At 37.8% G+C, this 20,702-nt stretch overlaps 1 protein-coding gene and 3 non-coding genes across 4 annotated transcripts; all 4 read left to right on the top strand.

The window, feature by feature from the left end:
- The first annotated feature begins 729 nt into the window (after window positions 1–729).
- On the top strand, window positions 730–813 carry TRNAY-GUA (transfer RNA tyrosine (anticodon GUA)). Its single transcript is given in 2 exon segments — window positions 730–766; window positions 778–813. It is a non-coding gene; the product is annotated as a tRNA-Tyr (tRNA).
- A 262-nt stretch (window positions 814–1,075) lies between these two features.
- Window positions 1,076–1,159, top strand: TRNAY-GUA (transfer RNA tyrosine (anticodon GUA)). The gene is given in 2 exon segments: window positions 1,076–1,112; window positions 1,124–1,159. It is a non-coding gene; the product is annotated as a tRNA-Tyr (tRNA).
- A 254-nt stretch (window positions 1,160–1,413) lies between these two features.
- TRNAY-GUA (transfer RNA tyrosine (anticodon GUA)) lies at window positions 1,414–1,497 on the top strand. The gene is given in 2 exon segments: window positions 1,414–1,450; window positions 1,462–1,497. It is a non-coding gene; the product is annotated as a tRNA-Tyr (tRNA).
- Window positions 1,498–16,663: 15,166 nt separating this feature from the next.
- Window positions 16,664–17,756, top strand: LOC135643632 (chlorophyll a-b binding protein CP24 10A, chloroplastic-like). The gene is made up of 2 exons (XM_065160827.1): window positions 16,664–16,996; window positions 17,094–17,756. Exons 1-2 carry the CDS (start codon window positions 16,761–16,763, stop codon window positions 17,641–17,643), a joined length of 786 nt encoding a protein of 261 aa, XP_065016899.1. The 5' UTR covers window positions 16,664–16,760; the 3' UTR covers window positions 17,644–17,756.
- Window positions 17,757–20,702: the final 2,946 nt, after the last annotated feature.

Raw genomic sequence — 20,702 nt, 5'->3', positions numbered from 1 at the left:
ATGACCATAGGAAACAAGAGGAGCGTATTTTCCTCCAGATAAAGGTGAGGATCGATGCACTAGTGAGTGGTATAAAGATGACATGCAGTTCGAAGTCACCGTCGGTGATGGGTGTTAACTGTATCAGACAAGGCTTTGACGTGAATCTTCGTTCTCACTGTCTTCGCAATTCATTATTCTGACGCTTCTTTTTTGTTCCCTGACATTCTCAGACGCCCGTTCGTCTTGAGCTTATAGCTGGAGATAACAAATGCTGCTATGCGGACTGCAGGATAGATAAGGTATGATATTACAACGATTACTTACAGTGCTACGAATAACTACTACTGATACCACGGGAAGGGACTTGATATTTATGGTTTTGGATCTTAAGGTCCAGCTGAACTCACTGAACAATATGCAAGTTATAAAGATATTTCTAGACCAACGTGCAAAATATTTGAAGTGTTATAAACTTAAGTTGTATTTTTTCAGAAATCTTGCACTTATCTATGTTGAAGAGTGATTATTTTTTATGGACATATCAAGGTATTAATTTTGTATCAAGTTTTTGGACTGAAAATTGACACTCCAACTGTACTGTAAATTAACACTTGCCTGAGTCGAACAATGTGTTTACTGAAATCGTAAGTTTAATTCAATGTCAATTACTTGCCGAGTTGGTTCGGTGTACAGTATGCAAATATAACTATCCTACTAAATTTTATTACATAACTCACTAATACGGATCCGACCTTAGCTCAGATGGTAGAGCGGAGGACTGTAGTCGTTGTAGTTATCCTTAGGTCGCTGGTTCGAATCCGGCAGGTCGGAAACTTTATATTTTTATTTGTTTTGGTCAATCTGATGTCCTGATTGGTCCTCTTTTTCTATTTTACCTTTTTTTATTTATTTATATTTGATAAGAAGATGATGTAACTAACACGTGATGTACTGATTTATCTTTTTTTGTTTTTTTATATTTGTTACATAACACTTCTAATATCTCAGTGTTATATGGTTAACACTTCGATTCTAAAATTTCAATGTTATATGCTCAACACCTCAATTCTTAACATACTTTGTGGATGTCAGTCCGACCTTAGCTCAGATGGTAGAGCGGAGGACTGTAGTCGTTGCAGATATCCTTAGGTCGCTGGTTCGAATCCGGCAGGTCGGAAACATTATATTTTTATTTGTTTTGGTCAGATGTACTGATTGGTCCTCTTTTTCTATTTTGCCTTTTTTTTTATTTGATAAGAAGATGATGTAACTAACACGTGATGTACTGATTTATCTTTTTTTTATTTGTTACTTGATACATCAGTATTATATGATTAATATCTCCCTGTTATATGGTCAACACTTCAATTCTAAAATTTCAATGTTATATGTTTAACACCTTAATATTTAACAAAATTTATTGATATCACTCCGACCTTAGCTCAGATGGTAGAGCGGAGGATTGTAGTGATTTCAGATATCCTTAGGTCGCTGGTTCGAATCCGGTAGGTCGGAAAATTTATGTTTTTATTTGTTTTGGTCAATCTTATGCTGATGTACTGATTGGTCCTCTTTTTCTATTTTTCTATTTTTCTATTTTTGCCTTTTTTATTTATTTATATTTGATAAGAAGATGATGTAACTAACACATGATGTACTGATTTATCTTCTTTTTTTTTTATATATATCTGACAAGAAGATGATTATATAATTGATACCTTAGTTGTCACATGGTCGATACCTTGGTGTTACATGATTGACACTTCAGTATTATATGATTAATATCTCAGTATTATATTAACACTTCGATGCTAAAATTTTAATGTTATATGTTTAGCACCTCGATGCTAAAATTTTAATGTTATATACTCAACACCTAAAATTTCAATGTTATGCTCAATACCTCGATGCTAAAATCTCAATGTTATATACTCAACTCCTCGATGTTATGTGGACAATACCTTAATGCTATGTTATCAACATCTAATGTGACCAATATCTCATTGGCTACATGACCATTGTACCATCATCCATCGAACATTATCAATTGTGTTACAAACATGTCCTACAGATTCAACGCATCATAACTCCATCAAGGTTGAGAGATGCACCTACCATCCCCAACTTTAATGTGCATTTACGTACGTAATAATCTAAAGTCGCACTATAAAAAAAACCTCCTTCAAGTTTTTTCCACTATATACAAGAATTCATAATTTTTTTATGCATTCGATACCTTACTCTTTAAACTAACTTAATCTAAGTTTTATCTGATACACCACCCCCACCATGATACAATTTTGTAGAGTACGACACCCTTAGAGATTTAATATTTTTTTGTTTCAATCTATTAGAGGAAAATATTATTGATATCTTGGTCAACTCGATGAAGTTTGGACTCGTATGCATAAGATTATCCGATGTGTCTTTGAGATGAAAATACATAGCTCCCGAGGTGCCACCTATATAAAGACTAAGGTCGGAAGATGTTTCTTGATCTGATCTCTCCGATGCTCAAGTTAGCAATCTTAAGTCTCTAAGTGTAGACACGAGTGGTTGAAAAAGGGTCATATTTTTTCCTTAAGCTTTTATACATAGTCGTAAAGAGTACGAAAGAAGCTTGTGGTTATCTTTCTTTTCATAAATAGAAAAAATAAATTTTATAATTATCTTTCTCATCATAAATGGCAAGAAGGAAGCTTGCAATTACTTTACTTGTCATAAATGACAAGAAGGAAGCTTGCAATTACTTTACTTGTCATAAATGGCAAGAAGGAAGCTTGCAATTACTTTACTCGTCATAAATGATAAGAAGGAAGCTTCATTTTATCTTCCCTCATCGGGCACCATGCAACGGTGATATATCGGATGATTAGTTGACATTATTTCCTCTATCATTTGTTCTCCCATTGAAGACGTGTTTCGGGGCTCGCTTTGAGACTCTTTCAAGAGAGGGGCTTGAAGTGTAACGTTTATTTTATCTAACATGTGAGCATTTAGGATTTCTTATTATGGGTTGGGTTTTCCCGGCATGTGCACCTTAGACAAATTTTAACTTGTGCTTCCATCATAGTAGATTTCTTTATTCGGATGGGTTTTCTCAACTCACATATCTCAGGCATATTAGTCTTGTGCCTCCATTATGGTGGATTTCTTTACGTAGGTCGGGTTTTCCCAACTCACACGTCTTGGGCATATTTTACCTTGTGTCTCCACCGTATGAGATTTCTTTACATAAGTCGGATTTTCCTAACCCATACATCTTATATAGTTATCGATAATTTTCTTCCTTAACATAAATTAATTATTATAAATAATGTATTATCTTATTTATTATTAGCTTCCTTATTTGTGTAGTATGATTAAGGAAATGGTTAAAATTAATTTTCTTAATCATATGGACAAGTTAAAAATTTTGCCAATCGATTAAATTATTAATTAATTTATTTTCTGATGAGTAATGTAACTATAAGAAATGAATATTATATTTCTATATTTGTGTGTGAAGGTAAAATAAAAATAAATTAAATTATTATTTATCTTTCGGGAGAACTCATCTTCTCTTATTTAAAGGAGGCTCCTCTCACTTATTTCTCACTATGCTCGGTGGTGGGAGGATTGAGAAGAGGATTCCTCAAAAAGAGAATTCCTAATGAGAGGTAGGATCCTTTATTCTTTTCTAATTAACTTTGATTGAAATATTTGATAATAGGATTATGATAATTTTATTATGCATAATAGTATTTTAATTTTAAAATTTTATGATTAATAAATAATGATAATTGATTTGTGATGTTAAAATGATTATTTGACTTATAATAGTCTCTCAAGCTTCAGTGAATTTCAAGTTTGATTTAAATTAATTATTTTTATTTTTAAATTAATATAATAGTTTTAATTTATTTATTTTATATATATATATATATATATATATATATATATATATATATATATATATTTGTGTGTGTGTATGTATGTGTGTGTATGTGTATGTTTCAAGAATTATGTGTGATGTTTTATGATTTAATTAGCTTTAAATTTAAGATGAATTTAAATTCCTTAATTCATGGATTTGAGTTACTTTTTAATAATTTAATATATTATAATATAATTTAATAAGAGGAGTCTAACTAGGGTCTAACTTGGGTCAAATTAATCTGTTAGGCCGGGTCAACTAAGCTCATGTGGGTAGGCATGGTCCAACTCATGTGGGTAGGTAAGACTTAATACATATGATTAGATACAACCCCAACTCATGTGTCTAGATACGACCCAACCCGCAAGACAAACATGGCATAATTCAGTGGTAAGACTCAACCCAACTTGTTTGTGAGAGTTAGCCCAGTTTGCGAAATTAGGCCTACATCGTTGCTCTTCTATCTAACTCATTGTATCTCAGCCCAACCTATTACTTAGGACAAGTATGTATGATGCACATTGTTAGGATCAATATGACACTAAAAAGGGGGGTGCGGGGTGGGGGGGAGGGGGGGGGTGGGGGGGTGGCACATGGGGGTGCGGGTGTGTGAATTAGTGTAGCGATAAAATCACGTTGGTTCAAAAATCTTACGTTCGATAAAATCCAATATCGGAAAGCGTTTAACTTGAAAGCATTCGTAAGCATAGTGAATTAGTTTATAATATGAAGATGGAAAGCTTAAAGTAAATGCAAACCAGATTTATAGTGGTTCGGTCAACGTGAACTACATCCACTCCCGATTCCTCTTCACTCGAGGCCACCGGCTTCCACTACCGATCTTTCTTCAATGGGTAAAGATTAACTAACATTTTACACTCTTTCTCCTTTTGATAGGCTCAGGGGAGAACCTTTATAACCTCTCTTTTAGACCTCACTCCTCCCTTAGAAAACTTCTAACTCTAGGAGGAAGAGACTCTAAATCCTAAGAGAGTTTTCAATTTTTCTCAAGTATTCTTTCCCCCTTTTTTTAACTTAATTTCGTGCTAATTCTTGCATCTCCATGCAGGAATAGTTGGGGTATTTATATACCCCAAATGACTTCAAAATTAGAGCAAAAAAAGGTTTCATCCTAGGTTTCCCGGGTCCTGACAGTACCACCGCCTGGGTGGTACTACCTACCACCTATTGCACTAACATTGGGCGGTACCATTGCCCAATCTAGTGGTACCACCACCTGACATAATCTGGGAGACTGTGTCTAAGCGGTACCACCGCCCAGTTTGGCGATACCACTATCTGACACAATCTTGAAGACTGTGTCTGGGCGATACCATCGCCAAACCCTACTATAGGACATTGAATGGGCCAAATAATAGGCTTAATTCAGCCCTGATTGAGGCTCAATTGGCCTCTAATTGAGTTGACATTGTTTCGCCAAATACCGACTTAATTAGACCTAAACTAACTCGATCTAGACACACAATTATAAGCATGAATCTTATGTTGTCTAATATATCATTAGTTCATCCGGTGCATCATCCTCTCCTTCGGTGTATTACCCAATCGACATATTGACTTCTGTTACTTTTGATCTCCTTCGCATAATGTATGATCCTTCAGCTTAATTCCTAAACTCATAGCACGAAGCCTTCTATCGATACGTCGATTGATCCTCCAACGTATAATCTTCTAACATGTTCCACTCCGGTCCAACATCTGATTCCTCCTGCTTTAATTGATTTATCTTTTCTGATCGACGTTAGTCCTACGTCACTCAAAACATAGATTAGATTGTAAACTCATCAATTGATTTCACCATCAAAATTGGAGATTCAACACACATAACTCATCGAAGACTTAGGTGGGTCGGTTAGGCTAGCACTAAATAACATAGTCCAATTTTCTTTCTCTTTATTGGTTTGAGTTCACTAATTGATTAAATCAGACAAGTTTGATCGGTTTAAGCTAGTTTAGGGTGATTTCAGACCAATTTGACTAGTGCAAACATACTTTACCTAATCGAAATTAATCAAATCTAAATTAGACTTTCTAGAATGATTCCAAACCAGTTTTATAAGGATTTGATGTTAGTTCCCTTAGGTCTAATTGAATTGAGCTATTTTAATTAGGGTTCTGGTTGATCAAGGATTTTTGAGATATCGATGTCTCATGTCTTTATGATTTGACAAACTTAAAAATTTTATCTGAAGGTATCATTTGGAAATGATTATTGATTTTTTACATTTTAAATTTATGGTATTGATATGGTTGTTACTATGAAGTATATGTGATTATGTTAGTAGTTCATATTAGAAGTGCAACCTGTGGAAGAAGTTGTCACCAATGGATATAATATGGTAGATCATACATCAAGCATGGTTCCTCATAGTATTTTATCATTCTATTTCTTGGATGCATCATGAATGAATAGATGAATGAATGATCATGGTTATTTATGTATCCCTATTGAGGGCACGCAGAGCGATTCCCTTATGGAATTAGTAAGCCATCAAATGTAACAGTTAGATGGTTCCTTCATCTATTGTCGAGAGGAACATGTCCCTACTTGGGCGGATGAGATATACTACTTTATTCATTGTTGGGAGTGCGATATGGGTTCTCTCGATCCGTTGTTGGGAGGAATCTAACTCGTAAAATATGCCTCTCCATCCACGATATGAATACACCATCGGGTGTAATGTACACCTTTGTTATTTGAGTATTATGTAAGTATTACATATGGCTTATTGATGATTTTATTTATTACTTAAAATTATCATTTTTTTATGCATGAGTTTTATAATAAGTCGATATATTATTATTATTTATTAAATTATTAATATATGTATATGTTTTATAAATATTAAAGATTATTTTTATGATTTTTCAGAGGTTCCTACCAACATGTGTGATTGTTGATATGTTTTTATTTTATATTTATTTTTAAAGTAATCTATTACTTAGTAATAGATCTAAGGCTTGGGTGGAAGAGACCTTTTTTATCACTTGTGGCCCTACTAAGAATATGTCATCCTTTTTCTAGTTAATAAAATACTTACTATTGTAAAGATAAGGATTTGAATTCAAGGATGAAAAATGAATATATTTTTATAAATTATGAATAATAAAATGATGATTTGTTACTTTTTTATAAATTTGAGATATGACAACTCAAGCACGTTAGCATTGTGCTTCTGCCATGGTGGATTTCTTCACGCGGGTTAGGTTTTCTCAACTCATGTGCATCATGCACATTTTACCTTATGCCTCCACCATGACGAATTTCTTCATACAGGTTAGGTTTTTTCGACTCACATGCCTCGATCATATTTTACCTTATGCATCAATCGTAGTGGATTTCTTTACATGGGTCGGGTTTTCCCGACTCACGCGCCTTGAGCATATTTTATCTTGTGCTTCTGCCATGATGGATTTTTTTCACGTAGGTTGGGTTTTCCCAATTCACACGTTTCATGCATATTGACCTTGTGCCTCTATTATGATAGATTTCTTTTTACATGGGTTAGGTTTTCCCGACTCAGGGTTTCGGGCACATTTTACCTTATGTCTTTGTCATGAAATATTTCTTCACACATGTCGGGTTTTTTCAACTAATGTATCTCGAGCATATTTTACCTTCTGCCTTCGCTGTGGTAGATTTCTTCAAAAGGGATAATTTTTCTCAACTCACATACATCGGAAGTATTTTATCTTGTGCCTTCACCATGGTGGATTTCTTTATGTGGGTTAGATTTTTCTTACTCATGCGTCCTGGGCCGCATTTTACCTTATGCCTCTACCGTGGCAGATTTCTTCATGCGGGTTGGGTCTTTTTACCTTGGTAGGTAAAATGTTCCCACAGACAGCGCTAGCACGTTGATCTTGGTAGGTAAAATGTTCCCACAGACAGCGCTAGCACGTTGATCTTGTGCCTTTGCTATAGTGGATTTCTTCATTTTTCAAGTCCTTCATCTAGCACATTTTCAAATCCCTTGTCTGGCATATTTTGAATCTTTTATCTAGTGCTTTATGAATTCTTAATTCACTAGCATCCCTTTGAAGTGTCCCGAAGGGATACTTATCTCAATCAGGAGGAGAGAGATCGATTTCCTCCTTATAAATTCTCCTTTCCTTATAGGTGAGACTCATTCTTTCGTTTGAGCCTCCAGGGCCTCATTAGAAAATTTCTATACTTTGTCTTGATTCCCTACAAGGTGAGTTGGTTCTTGAGTCACTCATAGTCTCAGGGTTGGTTCAATTATATGACAATATTCTACCATTCTACTCTTCTATCTCCTCCGGTCAAGATATCTCTTTTTTCTTGTATAAGTTCCTCTCGATCTACTAGCCACCAGTAGTTTAGGTCCACGCTTTGTCCTTAGATAGCTCAAGGGTGGAGGAAGTTTTGACCTCCCTTTCATCGAGGGAGGCAATTCCCGTGAACCCAAAAGTTTTTTAGGATTTAGAGCTAATAAAAAGTTCACATGACTATGATTTAGTAGTACTTGCATCACTTTTAGATCACTTGTGAGTTATATATTCTATCTTGACCGAGTTCAACTTCCAAGTCACTCGACCCGGTCAATGTCCATTCAATCCTGTGTCGATGTCTCTTTGCTTATCCTGTAACTCCTTCAAGGTTGGACTTTATCTTTCCCTCCATTCAGTGATAGTATCTTGCCTATAATAATAAAAGATATCACCTTCACATGTGACGCTCAACTCGTGATGCTATATAGTTGTGTTCATCAGGGAACGTTAGCATGTTGACATTACTCCAACACACAAACTTTTTATAGCTTATTTTCAACTATATAAGGGGAGAAGTCGCTACTACTTAGCTGCTTAGGGGTGCTTTAAAGTTAGAGGAGCCCCTTCTAACTATAAGAGTTGGAAGGAGCACTTCTTATTTTATAGGTCCAAGACGAGATTAAGGGTTGGATCTCACTTGGTCAATGCTCTGCCTATAATAGTAGTAGATATCACCTTTTCATGTGGCACCCAACTCGTGGCGCTATCTAGTTGTGTTTATCGGGAATGTTGGCGCGCCAACATCACTCCGACACAAACTTTTTGCAACTTATTTTCAACTATGTAAGGGGAGAAGTCACTACTACTTAGCTGCTTATGGGTGCTTTAAAGTTAAAGAAGCCCTTTCCAACCATAAGAGTTGGAAGGAGCACTTCTTCTTTTATAGGTCCAAGTCGAGATTGAGAGTTTGATCTCACATAGTTAATACATTGCATAGATAAGGAGGTGGGTCGGATGCTTCAATAGACAGATATATTCTCTTCCTCTAAGGTCATCTAGAAAATGAACAATGATTGGTTAATCGATGCGAGTCTCAGCTCAACTCCTCGGGGTATGACCCTAACCCCCAATTATTTCATCTCATACCTCTTTTTAATCCTCTATAATCTTATGATTGTGGTTGTTTAATCTGTCTTCTTTTAAGAGGAAGGATCTTGACTCTTCTTCGGGCATGACATTTGCCTTGTCTACTCCAGCCACTGTCCACGAGCCGCCACCACTCAAGACATCAAGTCCAATCGGTCTAACCACCAATGCTAGCACTGACAAGCCAAGAAAGAAGTAGAAGATTATTGTGACAAAAGTATCTCAAAGGAGATTGGAACCCGCGGAGCTAGTTCCAAATAAGGAGCCTCCTACTTTTGCAGTACTAGGGCCTTTAGAGGGCTACTGAAGTTCTCGATCCTCTTTGGGAAAAAATGAGATAGACCAAGTTCGATGTTTAATTTATGCAGGGGCGAGCCCCTGCCCTTCGTGGCTATTCAAATAGCTAACCTACTATATCTGGCCTTGACTATATTGTTATAGTCAAGATGGGAGGATTTATGTAAGAAGGAAAAGGTATGGAGCGATAGTGTGACATCAAAATAATACTATCGTAGAACGACATCTACTTCTATAACGAAGTGTTGGAATGTTAGGTGTGGCTAGCTCCTTCAGATTTTCTTTACTCATCCATTTGTTTTTTATTTGTAGCACTATCACTATGTGATGACCGTCATTGATTATGCACACAATGTTGGTTCTATTATCCATCAGCAATCCCCTACAATCAATGATCTTCAGGAAGAGATTGCGGGGCTAATGAAGGATGGAGCTCTTGCTACTATTGTAGAGGTAGATGCTTGAGGGGTTGAGTTGGCACAATAACTTGAGGCAGTCGAGCTATGCCTCGCTAACCTCCTCAACCAGTTGAAGGAGGTCTGGAGCAATAACCAGGCCATGGAGGATGATATGTTGTAGCTCACTCTAGAGCTAGATTTGATGAGAGCGTACAACTAAGAGTGTTATGGCAACCAATGAACAAACTCAGGAACTGAAGGATGCGTTAGAGCCGAACGATGCATGATGTCAAAATATCGAGAGGAGGCAATCACTGATTATAAAGCGTCAACCAAGTTTAAAAAGGGTTTAGAGAGGACGAAGTTTGTCTCATATTAGTTCAGGGACCAAATTGCCTAGGCCCATTTCAAGACAAGGTATCCCAAGCTGAAGCTCAAGAGGACTCGTTCATTGATTTCCTCGATGACTATAATATCTTGATGGCAGCCAAAGTGCCCTTTGATGATAGTATCAACCTACCGCCTTGTCCCAACACCTAAGTTATCATCCTTCATTATGCTGATCTTTTATTTTTAAGTTGTTGGATCAGTCTACTCGACTTGTTCTTTATGTCATACATATTTATCTCATCAATCCTTTATTTTAATATGTTAGGATCTCATTTTGAATGTAGAGGCTCTACTGAATTGATGTAATTTTTTTTATGAAATGAAGTTTCTTTTTCTTAATTTACAATGATGGTGTCTTGAAGATACACTCAACTCCACAACCAGTGCCTTGAGCTTTGTAGATCAATATCCATTGCTTAGAGTATAGTTTTTCCTGATCGGATCCTAAGAGGAGTGTTAGGGATATAACTTTTTCAAGTTTACAATGTGTCATGTTCTCGGCAACGACACACCTTCTATTGTCCCGAGACGATACATTCTATCTCGGACGACCTGGATGATTCAATATGACCCTTCTTAGTTTAGTGCCAACATTTCTCAAGAGCCAGTCAGGTCATTAACCTCAGCTTTACGGAGTGCTAGATCCCCTAATCCAACTCCACGAGGGTGGACACTTTAGTTTTATAACTTTGTCATCACTTTTTTATATCTCAATGCTTATAATGTGCCTCGACTCTGACTTTGCTGATTAGGTTAAGTCTAGCTCAAAATCCTTTTTTGAATTTTTTTTATTAAAGTTCTCAACCCAAGGTATTGGAAAGGCTATCTCGGGTGGTAGGATAGCTTTAGTGTCAAAGGCTAAGCTGAATGATAATTCTCCCGACCCGATCTTAGGTATCATCTAGGAGGCCCATAGGATGCTTGATAGCTCATCCACCGAAGTACCCTTAGCCTCAGTAACCCATTTCTTTAATCCCTCGAGAATGGCTTGGTTAGTGACTTCGACAAAACTATTGGTTTGAGAATGAGCTACCTACCTAAACCTTAATTAAATCTCATGAGATCGATAAACAAAAACCAATTTGCATATAAATATAAATCCTAAATATTCTCAGTCATAAGTTACTCGAGAGAGAGATATGAAGATATCTGGATAGATCGATATACTATACACCTATCCATATGATGGAGGCAACTAGTCTCATAGCTGCTTGTGTTAGGATACTATAGATATAGTACAGGTTCTCATTAAAGAATGAGTTCACTAAATGATCCACTTATAGAATGCTGGTTGGTTAATGATACCTCATCGTCAGATAGTAATTTTGTAGTTCCAATTATGTATCTATCTAGTTATTAGACTTGAGACACTAAGGATGTTTTATATAAGTACTCCACTCTTTGATACCGAATTTATAGGCTTGAAAGTTTTAAATCTAGCACAACCAGTTATCGGGAGTGATAGCCAACCTTACGAGAGCAATTGGGTGTCAATAGAGGATAATCTACTCTCGATATCATGAGAGAAATATTCTGTGTATTCTCACTTAGGCAAATCCCTGGTCAAAGTCAATCTACTCATGATATGATAAGGGTGAGATTCATATTGAGAGAGAATGAGTTCTTTAGGAAAATCCGATTAGAATGAGACTCGGATAGATTTTATATGGGCTTAACAATATCATGCTCGATATACGATCTATGAGATATTAGATAGATGAGAGACTGTAGACACACGATAAATAAGGACAAACATGTTCAATGGATTAGATCCCCTTGTACCATCTGGGGACTATGGCGTAGTGGCATAGTACGTTCATAGTCGATGAGTTAAGTGAATTATTGAGGATAATAATTCATTGAGTCAGAAGGAGTTCTGATAGGTAAAACTCACGACCAGCTCGGTATGGGCCTAGAGAGTCATGCACATATAGTGGATGTCACGACGAATAAAGGATTAGACCTGTGATATCTAATAAGCCCTTGTTTTAATGGATCCGTTGGATGAAACCCAATAAGAGTTTTGAGTGCATATTTGGATAGAAATCCAATATCCAATATGCTATGGTAATTGGATGAAAATCTAATATCTAATAAGGTAGGATCTATTAGGGTTAAGATGAAAATCCAATATCCAATTGGACTTAAAGTTCCTAGGTGAGCGAGAGTCCTAAGAGAAGTGTTTCATATTCTGCTTTATTATTAGAGATCTTGAATTCAATCCGGAGGGCTTCTTCATACACCTATTTGTTCGGGCCCTTTAGAATGAGCCTAACACCATCTCTTTCCAAGGTGGTGGAGCTATCCACGAATAGCATCCATGCTGAGGGGGTGTAATTGCCAGCTTCTGATGAAGGAGTTAGCTCCGATATAAAATTGGCTAACACTTGGGCTTTAATAGTAGTCCTCGATACATATCGAATGTCGAACTCACCAAGCTCTATTAACCATCTCAATAGTTATTCTGAGATATTAAACCGAGAAAGAATCTATTTGAGTGGTTGGTTTGAAAATAAGGGTAGAGATTCCTTATTGCCAACATCAGTGCAAACACAAACCTCTTGATAGGCGGGTATCTTTTGTCAAGCTGATTATAACATGACTAACATAGTATATAAGCTTTTGAACTCCTGAGTCATCCCAAACTAACACCAAGGTGATAATTGAATCCATGGCATTGAGGTAAAGACTTAGAGTTTCGCCCAAGATAGAGGAGGAGTCTCGTGGTAACTGGGCAAGATGATGCTTCAATTTTTTGAAAGCCTCATAACACTCCTCGATCTACATGAAGTTTTTATTGGGAAACCTTAGAGAGCATCACATGCATAGTTGAAAATAAAAATAAAAAACATTTTCAAAATAGATCTTATCGGATCATCGTGCGATAATCAAGAGTGTAAAACTATAAACGACAAAATTACATCAAGTGGTTAAGACATTCTCACCTATGAGAGATTATACATCTCCTAAATCATAAATCTTGGTCCATGAGATAAAAGAGCTTTCGCAAACTCCTCTCTAGCAATAATCTACACAGCGAACGTAATGACGATGCACCTTCTTACTCAGTGGGTTCTCTCCAGGGGATCGCGCACCACCACGTAGTAGCAATCAAGAGAGGGGCCGACCCTCTTGCTATCCTCTCACACTATGGAGGGGCTCACGATTAAGAGAAAGATGAGGAGGAGGAGATACGAGGCCGACAACTATGTGGTCTAGCTTATGACTCATGAAGCCCCAACTCTTATTTATAGAGAGCTCCTATTGCTAACCTTAATAGATCTACCTTAATGGGTATTGGATCATCATCCAATAACTACTAGCTTAATGGATATTGGATCTCTATCCAATAACCACCCTAAGCTCTATTGGGTCTCACCCAATAGATTTATTAAAATAGGAGCTAATTGGATATCCCATATCTAATCTCCTATTTGTCGTGTTGTCCATTATATGTATGTGATCCTCTAGACCCAATACCGAGATGGTCATGAGTTGCACCCGTCAGAACCCCCTTCTGACTTAGTGAATTATTATCCCTATAATAATTCACTCAACTCATTGACTATGGACATACTAGGCCACTACGTATAGTCCTTAGATGGTACAGGAGATCTAATCAATTAAACATATCTATCCTTAGTTGTCATGTATATACAGTCCCTTATCCATCTAATATCTCAAAGACTATATATCGAGCATGGTACTGTGAAACCCATACGAAATTTATTAGAGTCTTACTCTTATCGGATTTTTCCAAAAAACTCCTATCTCAACCCGAGTGATCTTGACTAGGGATTTACCTAAGTAAGAATACATGAGATATTCCTCTCATGATACCGAGTATGGATGATCATTTTTTGAAACTCAATTGCCTTTGTAAGATTGGCTGACATTCTTAATGATCGTTTGTATTAGATTTAGAACTTTTAGACCTATAAGTTTGGTATCAAAGAATAAAGTACTCAAACAAAACATCATTGGTATCTTAAATCTAAAAACTAGATATATAACTGGGACTAAAGAATCACTATCAAACAAAACATCATTGGTATCTTAAATCTAAAAACTAGATATATAACTGGGACTAAAGAATCACTATCTAACGATGATGTATCATTAACCATCCAGCATTCTGTAAATGGATCAAACTCATTCTCTAATGAGCACCTGCATTATATCCCTAATATCCTCACACGAGTAGCTATGAAACCAATTGCCCCCATTATATAGACGAATATATAGTAAACCAGTATATCAAATTACCTCGATGTCCTTCTCAAGTAACCTATGATAAGGAATATTTAGAATATATGCTTAAAGGTGAATTAGTTTCATTATCATGATCTCATCATGATTCAATTTCCATTGCACAGATCCAAAAATATCATAATATATTCATCATATAATATAAAGTGAGAAAATATCATTATTAATATTAATCAAAAGTGATTGTGCAACATATAACATGTGTCATTACTCACGTAATTGACTTATAGTATACCTATAACTAGTAGTCTTTTAGATTCTTTAATACCCAAAAGAAATATAAGCACTTATCACCCGTTGCTATTCATTTTATTAACTATTTGACTTTTCTTACCGACCAAGGTGGACACATTTTTAGTATGGCTTGAACTTTTTCGGGGTTTGCATCTATTCCTCTTCAGTGAATAATGAATCCGAAGAACTTTTCTGAGCTGACTCTGATAGTGCATTTGGTTAAATTGAGGTGCATATTGAACTTCTTTAGAACTCGAAATGTCAGCTAAATCTATCAAAGTGAGTCAACCATTCTACTTTTGACAATCATGTCATCTACATATACTTTATATTTCTCTCGATTTAGTACTTAACATTTTGTTCACTATCCTTTGGTAGGTTACCCCTATATTTTTCAACTCGAATGACATATATCGATAGTAATATATGCCTCGTCAATGATAAAGGAAGTGTGTTCTCAATTTTCTAGTATCATCTTTATTTAGTTATATCCCAAGAATATATCCATAAAGGTGAGGAGCTCATGACCCAATATAGGGTGAACCAAATGATCAATATGATGAAGATGATAGTTGTCCTTTGGGTATATTTTATTGAGGTCAATATAATCAACACACATCCTTCAGCTTCTATTAGACTTTTTAATTAGTATAAAATTAGTGAACCACCGGGGGTACTTTACCTCAGTGATAAATCATGCTCCCAATAGCTTGTCTACCTCTTTGTTGATTCAGGAGCAAATTTGTAATGCTTTTATTTCATTGGTTGTCTTAGGAGAAATATTTAGGTGGTGCTAGGCCACATCTGGATTGATTCCCGATATATCTTTTGACGATCATGCAAACATCTCGGTATTCTCCTTAAGAAAGTTGATGAGTTATCCTCATTTTTCTTTAGGAAGTATCGCCTCGACCTTGATAGCTTGATCGGGATGGGCTTTGTTTATGGGTGCCTCAATTAGTGATTTCACTGGCTTTAGGTGTGGGAGGGATTTGGCAAAACTTCGAGGATCCATAGGCGGTGTCTTAGATTGTGCCTTCTTTGATAGGAAGATCACTATAAGGTAGCATTAATGTGATTCCCTTGTGTTGCTTATCAACTCTCCAATGTTGACCCTCGTCAGGAACTTCATCATCATATGATAGGTTAACATTATTATCCTCCACCGATTTAGCATTAATCATTTTATAATTGTGTATATATTGAGGGGATATTGATCTCACCATTTTAGAGTGCGATCATCTTCAAACGTAACGTTCATATCCCCGATAGAAAAGATTGAAGACGTTAATACATCCCGTCAGTAAAAAAGTTATATAAGTAAAATCGTTAATCGAGATCCTGAGCTTCATTTATCTTCCTCTCAAGCATATTTTACATGCATCGTAATTAATTGGCCTAACAGCCGCTTTCACGGGGTGTAGGCCACACAACAGCAAGCAATGAGGTACGAAATTACGGTTTTAGTCCAAAAAAAGTGGGCCATGGACAGTATACTTTGTGGTTGATTTGTGCTTGCAGTCAGGCCCTGAAACCTGTGACAACAGATGATCTCGACAAAGAGCCAAATGAGAGAGAGTCAGTAGATAATAGATGAATCAATCAAAATAAGAGGGCAAGATGCCATCCATATGTAAGGCAGAAAGCCCAGGAGGTGGATGGATATCTCACTCCCATTGGTCAGCAATCTATCCTTCTTGCGTTCTCAGATTTCCTTCAGATTTGGTGGCTCCCACTCTCTCTCACACACACTGCAGTATAACACAACTACGCCACACAACCAGCGACAGAGGAACGCCAAGGCCCTCATCATCATCAAGCACAGCAACCCAGTTGTCTCAGGCGGTGTTTCTTTCCCTTGTAAGCCAAGAGCAATGGTCATGGCCTCCACCTCTGCTGCAGTGCTCCAAGGCATCTCCACCCCTTTCCTCTCGGGCTCCAGGGCCGCCCGGAATCTTCTGAACGCCACCGCCGGCGGCAGGGCTTCCTCAGCAGCAGCAGGTTCTCCGAGGAGGCTCCTTGTCGTCGCCGCCGCCGCCCCGAAGAAGTCCTGGATCCCGGCGGTCAAGGGCGGTGGCAACTTCATCGACCCGGAATGGCTTGATGGCTCGTAAGTCCCTCGTTCTCTTCGCTGGCAGTAGCAACGAGCGCAACAACTCGTTGTCGGGGTTTACTGACGTCCGATCTCTCCTCGCTGCCCCGTGCAGGCTCCCGGGTGACTACGGGTTCGACCCGCTTGGCCTCGGCAAGGACCCGGCCTTCCTGAGGTGGTACCGGGAAGCTGAGCTGATCCACGGCCGCTGGGCGATGGCGGCGGTTGTCGGCATCTTCGTTGGCCAGGCGTGGAGCGGCGTGCCCTGGTTCGAAGCCGGCGCCGACCCCGGCGCCATCGCGCCCTTCTCCTTCGGCTCGCTCCTCGGCACCCAACTCCTCCTCATGGGGTGGGTGGAGTCGAAGCGCTGGGTCGACTTCTTCAACCCGGAGTCGCAGTCCGTCGAGTGGGCCACCCCGTGGTCCCGCACCGCCGAGAACTTCGCCAACGCCACCGGCGACCAGGGTTACCCGGGCGGCAAGTTCTTCGACCCCCTGGGCTTCGCCGGCACCTTGCAGGACGGCGTGTACGTGCCGGATGTGGAGAAGCTGGAGCGGCTGAAGTTGGCAGAGATCAAGCATGCCAGGATCGCCATGCTGGCCATGCTCATCTTCTACTTCGAGGCCGGCCAGGGCAAGACTCCACTTGGAGCGCTGGGCTTGTAAACATCCCCATATACCTTCCTTCTGCTTTGCTTTTCCTTCTTGCACTTGTCGGCGCTGTAAAGTCGTCCTTCTGTATGTGGTGGCATTAGTGGTGGGCTTCTTCCTCGGATCAACATCTTTGTGTGTGTGTGGCTAAACTTCAATAGGCTTTCTGCCAGTGACTGCTATCCTTCACAACCTACTGAAATGATACTTTGTAGCTCCATGTCCACCACAGCTAGAGAAGTCACAGAAAGCTTCTGCAGTCTCTGGTTGATTCCCTCCGTCCATTCTCATAAAGAAGACCATGATCACTTCTCCTCCCTGCAATCTCTGATAACACAACCAAACCCAAGCGGCTTCTCAATCAAATATGGCTGCTCCAAATGTTGTCTTCACTACAGGATGTGGTGGCCCGACTGTTTAAGCTTGTAGTCTGGTCAATTTTTAAGGCAGAGAGAGGAGAACTGAATCAGAGTAATTAGGCCATGAGCAGTAGAGAAGAGCAACAAGAATCTATTCATATTCCTAAAAGACATCAAAGAGGTGGTAACCAAGAATTCTACCGGCACCTCCTGAAGTACAGCCTGAATACCAAAAATTGATATGACTTCGTTAAAGAAAAAAAATCAAGAGTTGTTCTGTATATTGTATCGGGAAAAAAATTTCTTGAAGCGGAATATTCTTTTACCTCTTTGTGTATCAAAATGGGTTTCTCATCAAAATACCAACTTGATATCCAAATGAAAATATCAACCATAAACAATAGAGCAAAAAATCAATTAGACAGTGAGACCAAATCTTTTTAACATAGAAAATTTAACATGGGAAAAACTATGGGACCGTAGTCCACCTCAAACTTTCACTATCAATAGTAATAATAATAAGTTTACAGTAAATCTTCTCTAGAATAACTAAAGGATCAGAATAACATCAAGATCATAGATCTTGGCTCAAGAATAACATATCTTCATCACATAGGATGGATCTTCTCGTAGGAGAATTCTAAGTCTTACAAAATGGATATAACAGGAAAGTACCTTAGAGAGGATAAAATGTAGATCAACACCGTTAGGATTGTAGAGTTTGCTGCAAGGATTCTCCATATAAAATTTGGGCCAAAACTGACAACGTTTGATCGCCGATCGTCAAGCAGAAAACTCATAAATCTAATCTTTCTCTCTCCTCTTTTCTCTCTTTGCGTCGTCGCTCGCTACACGCTCTAATTTTTGCTACCCTCACCTTTTGCCATTTCTTTCAATTAGTGATTTGGGCTCAATAGATCCAATTGTCCAAGCCCACATATGGGCTGGACTCAATAATTCTCCCCCTCTAGCTCATATGGTGGACTGTACCAAGCAGGCTCTTCGCCTACATCCTTCAAGCTTCTCCTTAGGCAAAAACTTTGTCAACATATCCGATTCATTCTCATTAGTATGCACTTTTTCTAACTATAATTCTTTCATCTCAAGCACACCACGACTCCAATGATATCTAACATCAATATGCTTGGATCTAGAATGGTATGTTGAATTCTTGGAGAGGTGAATAACACTTTGACTGTCACAGTAAACAGTATATCCTTCCTGTTTCAAGCCCAATTCCTGTAGAAAATTTTTCATCCATAAAGCTTCCTTATAGGCTTTAGTAATTGCTATGTATTCTATTTCTGTGGTTGATAGAGCAACACACTTCTCTAACTTAGACTGTCAAGAGACTACTTCTCCTGCAAATGTCATCAAGAATCCCGAAGTGGACTTCCTAGAATCAGTATCACTTGCCATGTCTGCATCTGTGTAACCTTCTAACATAGGTTCATCACTGCTAAAACATAAATATAACCTGGAAGTACCTCTTAGATATCTTAATATCCATTTCATTGTTGCCCAATGTTTCTTTCCAAGATTAGAGAGAAATCAACTGACAACTTCAACTGCATGAGTTATATCTGGCCTAGTACAAACCATAGCATATATCAAACTGCCTACCGCAGATGAGTAAGGCACTCTGGACATTTTTTCTTTTTCTTTCTCACTTGTAGGACATTGTTTCGAACTAAGCTTGAAATGACCTACAAGTGGAGAACAAACTGCTTTGGCTTTATTCATGTTGAATCTTTCAAGAACCTTTTCAATGTAAATCTCCTGAGATAGCCAAATCTTCTTTTTCTTCCTATCACAAAGAATCTTTATGCCAAGTATTTGTTTCACCGATCCCAAGTCTTTCATAGCAAAAGACTTACTTAGCTCTCTTTTAAGCTTTCCAATTTTTCCAACATCATAGCCAATAATCAACATATCATCAACATATAATAATAAAATAATAAAATCATTATCTGAAAATTTTTTCATAAACACATAATGATCAGATGTGGTTCTATCATACCCTTGGCTCATCATAAAGGAATCAAACTTCTTATATCACTGTCTAGGTGCTTGTTTGAGTCCATATAAGCTTTTCATAAGCTTACACACCATATTTTCTTTTCCCTTGACTTTGAAACCTTCTAGTTGCTCTATGTAAATTTCTTCTTCTAAGTCACCATGAAGAAATGTTGTTTTTACATCAAGTTGCTCAATTTCTAAATTCAAGCGGTCAACTAAACCAAGAATAACTCGGATAGAAGATATTTTCACAACTAGAGAAAATATTTCTTCAAAGTTAATACCTTTCTTCTGACTGAATCCTTTCACAACTAGTCGTGCCTTGTATCTTTGTTGTGAGCTATTATTTTAAGTCTTCAATTTATAAACATATTTATTCTTGAGAGTTTTATTCTCTTTAGGCAATTTTACCAAGTCATAGGTGTAGTTCTCAAGCAAGGATCTCATCTCTTCTTGCATGGCTTTAACCCACTCATTCTTATTCTCATGTAGAATAGCTTCTTGGTAAGTTTCTGGCTCTCCTACGTCAGTAAGCATAACATACTCATGTGGAGGATATCTGTTAAATGGTTACCGCTCTTTAGTGGATCTTCTCAATGGAATCTCAATTGGTAGTGGAGGTGCCTATTCAATTGGTTCAGCATCATCAACTATAGGTGTATCATCACTAGTATTCTCACCATAATCTTCTTGTTC

The sequence above is a fragment of the Musa acuminata genome, chromosome BXJ3-7 (genome assembly GCF_036884655.1).
Source record: "Musa acuminata AAA Group cultivar baxijiao chromosome BXJ3-7, Cavendish_Baxijiao_AAA, whole genome shotgun sequence".
NCBI classification, from domain to species: domain Eukaryota; kingdom Viridiplantae; phylum Streptophyta; class Magnoliopsida; order Zingiberales; family Musaceae; genus Musa; species Musa acuminata.
Note: the sequence above shows the minus strand (reverse complement) of the source record. Positions and strands in the feature narration are given on the sequence as shown.

Excerpts from the sequence above, each read along its gene's own strand:
- LOC135643632 (XM_065160827.1), top strand. The coding sequence starts at position 16,761 with ATGGTCATGGCCTCCACCTCTGCTGCAGTGCTCCAAGGCATCTCCACC. Across the intron at positions 16,997-17,093 it reads CCGGAATGGCTTGATGGCTC|GCTCCCGGGTGACTACGGGT; the intron begins GTAAGTCCCTCG and ends TGCCCCGTGCAG.